General features: G+C 33.8%; 1 protein-coding gene across 2 annotated transcripts; it reads left to right on the top strand.

Annotated features, from left to right (window-relative positions):
* The first annotated feature begins 2,153 nt into the window (after positions 1-2,153).
* On the top strand, positions 2,154-4,262 carry LOC114754158 (uncharacterized). Of its 2 annotated transcripts, none has more exons than XR_003741119.1 (3): positions 2,154-2,590; positions 3,468-3,580; positions 3,665-4,262. XR_003741119.1 is itself a non-coding variant. In XM_028942925.1 (3 exons), the coding sequence occupies exons 2-3, from the start codon at positions 3,437-3,439 to the stop codon at positions 4,007-4,009; spliced, it is 489 nt and encodes a 162-aa protein (XP_028798758.1). In that variant the 5' UTR covers positions 2,154-2,590; positions 3,429-3,436; the 3' UTR covers positions 4,010-4,049. The 2 variants fall into 2 exon arrangements, 1 of the variants encoding a protein (XP_028798758.1); XM_028942925.1 differs by having other exon boundaries at positions 3,429-3,580; positions 3,665-4,049.
* The last annotated feature ends 3,241 nt before the right edge of the window (positions 4,263-7,503 follow it).

Genomic DNA, 7,503 nt, shown 5'->3' with positions numbered 1-7,503 from the left:
TCTAAGCCTATTTTTGGAATCTACATGAAAAACCATGTAGGGTTAGGTCAAGGTGTGATTTTTAGGGTTAAAGAGAACCAAGTCTAAAAGTAATGAACAAAGGAGGGAGCTTTATGGTTCAAAAATTATTTTGATGTATGTTCTTGCTTTTTTTCATGGTTGGATAATGATTATGGCTGCCTTTATTGATGGATTATATGGTTAGAGTTTGATATTTGTCAAGGGAAAGAGGAGAAGGAAGAAAAGCTAAGACTTTTGGAGCAAGGTAGTAAGTTAAACCTAGCTACTACCACTAACTAGCATTATTGATTATTGTATGGTTAATTACTATTATTGTGGTTGAACTTTCTTGATTGTTATGTGGCTGCTCTTTATAGTATCTTGCTTTGGCCTTTGCATGTTTGAGTTTGCCAAATGATAAGCATGTTAGTTCACCAATAGTAGCTAATATGATCATGTATAATAATGATGCTTGCTTGGTGTTATAGTTGGTTAATTTGCTATTGGGATTTTCAAAAATCTCATCCCCTAAAAATAATGTAACATTTTAAGGCCTGAATCCTCCAAGGGAAAGCTGTAGATTGAAGGCTAATTTGTGGGGTTTAGCCACAAAAATTCGTGAGCTCATTTTGGTTATGTAAATATTAAACTAACAGTGCTAGAAGCACACTGACCCTGACTGGTTCATATGACTTTTTGGCTATGCTCCCGAACACGTTTAATTATGAAATTTTGTATGATGAAAGATAACGTCATGAGCTTCAATTTGATAGCTAATACGTTAAAAATGACCTAGTATACGATTTATAATGATTTTTCAAAGTTAATGGTCAGAATCTGGGAATCAGGGTTTTTGGCAAATGGACAGTGTTGCTTTTCTCAAAAACCTGATGCTTTCTCATAAGGAATTGGACAATGAGATTACTTTTGCTTGAAAGAGGACTTAAAGAGCTTTAAGTAGAATTTTGAATCACCCCAATTGGATTTTTGTAGAATAAGTTATGAATTTTTGAAGTTGGGCCAGAAAAACTGGATTTTTACCTGATGAACAGTAAAAATCCGAAAATTAGCGTTTTTATAGAAAAAAGTGAGCCCAAAACCATCCAATGTGGTCTAAAATGATTTTGAAAGGAATCTAAGTTAATATAATAGTAAGGTGTGACTTGGACAGTGATGCAATGATGTGTTTTAAGAAAAATGTATGGCGTATGTGTGTGGCGTAGGTTTTCCGAATAGATTTGAATTTCAAATTTGAAATTCCCCGTCCCTACCCTATCTCTCTCTTTCATTTCAGTCTCAAAATTTTCCCTACAAAGCGGCCTGCCTGTCAGGCTGTTGAGAATTTACAAGAAAGAATTACAATTGCATCCCACTTAAAGAAATTAAATACAAAAAATCTCTTAAAATCATAAAATTATTCTGAAGTCTCAATAATCTTTTTGTAATAAATTTTATTTGTTTAATTATCAAGTTTGTATTGGCAACTGAAAGAGTAGTGAAAGAGAACTTAGGATGCAAGGGTTGACAACTATCACGACTTGTCTGACAACACATTTTTTCAGCATATCACACTCTAAGTTGTCAAACCAACCGCGATAATTGTCAACCTTTGCATCCTAAGTTGTCAACCACTGCTTTTGTCAATGCAAACTTATAAAAAGAGTAATTTGGTAATTAAATAAATAAAATTTATTGTAAAAAAGTGTCTTGAGACTTTAAAATAATTTTATAATTTTAAGAGACTTTTTTGTATTTAATTTTTTAAATGAGATCTAATTATAATTTTTTCAATTTATAATTCTCAGCCTCAGCCTGTTTATGATGCTGAGCCTCTTAAGAATTTTTCTTTAGGCCTATTTTGCTTTTAAGGCCTGGGTAGGCTTTTTAAAATAAAAGCCTGTAACTTTATGATGCTCAACCTGTTTATGATCTGAGTAAAGCGTAGGTATCGAACCCAACACTTGCAGGTAAGAACCTGCATTACTAAACCCAAAACAATGAATACTTTTGGTTTTTTCCCATCTCTTTTAATTCCGTGGTTTAATTACCAACGGGACCTGTGTCCAAGTATCCAAGTTGTAAGCCGTACTGTTTAAAGTTTCGAATTAGACGTAATGGGGAGCGGGTAACTAAAAAAAAATTCCTTGGTTTAATTGGGCTAGCCGCTGAAGCTCTCCAGTCCCCTTTCTGTTCTAGAAGACGCCAACTCTCCATCTTGCTCTGCTCTCACCCTCCTACCTCCATTCCCACTTCTTAGTCCGTGCTCCCTGGTGCCGTTCACTGTCCCACTCCGAGCTGGCATGGTTGGACCTCACGAGCCATAGCATCGCTGTCGTTCGCTCTCTAGCTCCGAGCTCGCACCGTCGCGCACCATCCCAGTCTCCCAGATCTAATCCCAGTCTCCCAGATCAAATCTCTCCTCCTCCTTAGTAGTCCTCATCTGGCTCCTGCGTCGTCAATAGGTAAGCTTTTTGCTCCTGTCGTTCACTCTCTAGCTCCGAGCTCGCACGGTCGCGCACCATCTCAGTCTCCCAGATCTAATCTCTCCTCCTCCTTAGTAGTCCTCATCTAGCTCCTGCGTCGTCAATAGGTAAGCTTTGTGTTCCTTTCCTCTATTGGGGAAATGGCAAATGGAATGCTTCGACTCCAATCTTCAATTTATCCATATAATATGGACCTTTTGCTTTGTTTGCGTGGTATTTGCTGAGGTCAGTGATTGAAAATGAGTACTGAGTGGGATATGTTGCATATCGCCATGGAGCCTGGGCCTGGGGAATCGCTAATCCAACCTTTTTGGCTTGGTTACTGGAAAAATTATGAATCATTAGCACTTTGAGTTTATCAATCATTACTTGTTGATACGATATTTGGGAAGGTCAGGAGGGCGATTGAAACCAGAATGGAATGAAATGGGATGACCTAAAATCTCATGTGGTATGTTTTTGGATAGAAATGGGATACTTTTAATCTAAAAAAGTGATTGACTGTGTTAACCTTGAAATAAATTTGTATAGATCTTATTAATCTGAACATAAAAATTTTAAAAGGCAGAAAGCTCAAAAGTTGTTTTTCGTTGGTAGTCATACTCATGCAGCAGTATATCGGTTTGTGGCTTTCATTTTGTATGTATGTGTATGTAATATCATTTCAAGATGCATAACGTTCACTCACTTGAAAAGGAGCTGACAGGCCAATGGAATGGACCCGAGATAAAATTCTGTTTTGTGTCTTTCATTTTGCTTTTCATTTGGTGGCTTTCATTTTGTAGGAAAATAACAGTATATCAGGCTTTCATTTTGTTGTTTATTTTGAATGTATGTATGACGGCTACAATATTGAATGTGCTATGGAAAGGAGCTGAAATGAAGACTTTTGGAGGTTTTGCTGCATTGTTAATGTATTTAATCGAATGATGTTTTAAATTTCAGGTCTGATTATGTCATTGATCGTTGTTTTCTCTGTTCCAGTTTTTAATCCTCTATCAAATCTTAGTTCGATGTCATACCTAAAGATGTCTCGCAGTTGTCCTCTTCTTCCTGTTGACCAAGAAGAACACGAACGCTCCAACATTGCTTGCGAGGTCACTTTTAAGTTCCTATTTGATTTTTTTTTTTTTTAATGATTCATGACATTGTTTTGACCTTTAATTTCCATTTTTTCCCAGATAAGTTCTAGGTCATCCCACCAGAGTGGCGGAGTGATTCCCAAGTACAAGGTCACGGATTCAATGGGTTCTCTTGGGATTGCATTCAAAAAACTGATCAAACTCAAGCTGCCTTCCAAGTTGGAAAGTGATGCAGCAAGATTCATAATCTACAATAAAGATTTTCGTAAGTTTTTCATATTGATTAGACGCAAACAAAACGTCCTTAAATTCCTCAAGAATTACAGCAGAAAACAATTCCTCAAATTCCTCAAATATCTCAAGAGGAGAAAGAGAAATAGCAGAAGAAAAGGCCGGGCTTGGGTTCTCTCAGAAAGCTTTCTCAACGTCCCTCAGAAGCCCTAAATCATGTCCGTCCAATCAATCCAAGAGGTTAGAAAGAAACACCTCATGCACCTTTTAAAGTTGCATGGCCACCCTTTGTATTGTTATAATCATCGGGTTATCTCTGCCTTTTTTAAAGCTTCCGAACATTGTTGCAATCCCTGCACCAAAAGAAGTAGGTGTTATCTTTGAAAAATGCTAAATGCTCTGTTTGGAAAATGCTAAATCTTTAAAGAAAAATTACACACAGGTCCAGAAGACAATATCTTGAAAAGGTGGTCCCTGGAAATCCCAAGTGGTTCCTAAGTCGCCAGAACCTGAGCATCCAAGTATCGAAAACATGCATAGAACAACTTACAACTTACAGCCATCATAGCTAATCACAATCTATATTCTATATTTGAGCCATTTTCAATACAAAAGCTTTTTCTTAGGTTTTAATAAAGCACAATATATCCTAAATTTTATTTTAGAATTTATGCAAAAAAAAAATAAAAAATACAAAAAATACAAAAAAAATAAAATAATAAATATTATATTATTATAAAATAATAATATTTTTTTATTATTAAGAAAAAGTTAACTGCGGTGGAAGAAAATTTATTAGGGGGAACTCCCCCTAATAATTGTGCGAGGGTAATATAGCCGTCTTTTCCTCAGGCGTAGAAAGAGAGAGAGGGAGAGAGCAACGAGCACATCCGAAATTTAACTACATAAAATTATTTTTTTTCACATCAAAAGTTCTATATATTTTAAAATTCCTCATACTAATACTATAGTAATTAAAGAAAATTGTTAATTTATACTCTAATACTATAGTATATTTGATAATAGATGACATAAAAATCTAGTGGTTAATTTTAAACTGTTTGGATTTATCTTAGTATTTAAATTAATTTATTTAATTGAAAAATATGTTACATATAATATTTATCATATTTATATCAATTAAAATTATGTTAAATAATTTCTTTGGTCGTATTCTTGAGATTTTAATTGACTTACTTTTATTTTTATTTATTGGGTGACGGAGGTTTTAAAATAATTAGCTAAAAGTTTTATTATTTGAGGGAAAAAATCATATCCTTATACTATTAAAATTTTAATTAGATTGTTTATTTATATAGTAATTAATTTGGAAGATGTAAATAAATATTTTGGTTTGTTAGAAAATTATTAGTTGGTTCTAAAATAATTAATTTTGGGTTATGAGAGTTGCGAAAATTTAAAATAAAAATTAAATTAAATTAGAAATTTAACTAATATATATAAGTTTAATTAATTAATTAGTTTATATTAATACATGGTTATATTAATTGTGTAGATTAATTATTGGTTGAGTAAAAGATTGACCTTATGGTAATCTTTTTTATTGATTTTATGGTAAATCACTTTTCACTTGTTATATATGTTAATATATTGTTTTGATTTTTTGATATTTTAAAATAATGATATGCTATTTGGAATTTGAGAATTGTCTTGGGACTTTTAGAATTGTAACTAAGTCATTTGGAAAAATATATAATTTATATTTTATAGATTATATTAAGAAAAATTGAGATATTTCTTGTTATATTGTGAATGATTAGTTGTTATTTGGATTTTGAGTTAAGTCTTATTCTATCATTGGTTAGCTTCTTTCTTCCCCATAGTGAGGGATAAGCCTTTGTAGCTTTTTATTCATCTTTCAAAGTAAAAAATAGGCCTATATGTCTGATTAATTCCCCACAGTACGGATAGAATTATGTGGCTTTTGTGTTGCCCACATAGCGAGAGTTTGAATGATTGAGATTATATTACTATATGTGTTTTATACTTCTATTGATATATTTATATTTCTTGAAAATTAATAATTGTCTGACACGAGTACATGTTAGTATGTATGATGAGTTGGAAAGCTAGTTATTGAGATTTTTGTTTTATCCTGTAGTTTTTACTATCTTTTAGGTGGTGGTCTATAGATTGTATAGCCTCTCTAGGGCTCATCTATTTGGATGTGTAAACTAATACTTTTTGATTGTTGCTATTTGACGGGAAGGCTTTAATAATATTACCAGTTTATTCTTTTTAACTATTAGTGATTTTATAATTTTAAGGTTTCTCTATTAAATAAATTATTTGATTTAATTTAAATGGTTTTTAAAAGAACAATTGTCACATTCATAATTGCTTAGCCCCTTGGGATATACCTTTTAACTCCCAAAGTGAATAGTCTCTGGTATTTATTTTTTATAATCTCCAATTATGCAATTATGTTGCTTAATTTCCTTTGTACTTGTAACTTTAGGCTAGTCTTTATTTAATATTGGGATCCTATATAAGAGATATAGCAGACGATGAACACATATTTGAGATAATAAAGTGAACGAGACTCCAATTTCTCTAGTTTCTCCATCTCCCTCACGTACCTTTCTCATTTTTCATAAAACTACTAATAATCTGGAATGCGCACGTTCAACAAAGACTACTACCGGAGACCATATATTTTTTGGTCCTATCAGGTATCGAGAGATTGCGTTGATATATTAAATAAGACTAAAGGAGTGTTAACGAATTACTCCTCCGGTCCTTAATGTAAGACCCATTTAACTAATTTGATTAGATTAAGAAAATTAGGTAAGTTAGTTAATTATAAGAAAATTGACACATTTTTCCTAAAACATCATAATCATCTTTCTTAATACCCCATCGCCCTCATTTACTTGATTATGGTTGAGGGAGTATTCATAAGGGTAATTTAGAGAAAATTGATAAATATGAGAAATGGGTCTTATATTTAGAATCAAAATCAACTTAAGAATTGGGTCCTATATTAAGGACCATATATAAGTTCAAACAACACCGAGCCGGCCATGATCCCTCTTCCATCTTTTTTTTTTCCTTGAATATCGTCTAAGTCTCTTCTGTCTCAAATGTTTCAAATAATAATTTCAAGTTCTGGAATAGGAAGCATCCATAATCTCCCACACCCCACAACAACCCACACCCCCCGAAAAAAGAATGTGAAATGAAATAGGAAGAATTACCGATGGAATGGAATATAGTCATCTAGATCAAAGAGTTACTGTAACTTGGATGACAGAGGGATAAGATGGAGATAAGAGCGGGCGGGAAAAGTGTATTACTCTGTTTCTTCTTTTTCTTTGATTTTGGCTTGATCTTCTTAACTCCCTGCTCCTAATTTGGCGTCTCACAAATGCTAACCAAGTGAAGAGTAGCAGATATTGCGGCGAAGTGTGGTTTGTTGCGGTGGTCATCGGTGTCGGAGAGGGTGGGTCTGGGTCAGAAGCCTCGAGACACAGCCAACAGATTCAAAGGCAGACAACACGTGGCACCGAAGGGGGGAGCAATGGGATGTGGGTGAAGTGAATGGGAGGAAGGGACTGGGTTGGAGGGTAATGAGTTTTTCATGATCGCCGCGGCGCCGGCGCGACGACATCGTCCTTTGAAGACAAGGGTTTTTTTTTTTTTTTTTTTTAATACGTGTCATTTTGGAAAACTGGTGTCATTCTTTG

This window comes from Neltuma alba, unplaced genomic scaffold (assembly GCF_004799145.2).
Source record: "Neltuma alba isolate B1F8T4 unplaced genomic scaffold, ASM479914v2 tig00010087_pilon, whole genome shotgun sequence".
In the NCBI taxonomy this organism is placed as follows: domain Eukaryota; kingdom Viridiplantae; phylum Streptophyta; class Magnoliopsida; order Fabales; family Fabaceae; genus Neltuma; species Neltuma alba.
This window is presented reverse-complemented; position numbering and strand designations above follow the sequence as displayed.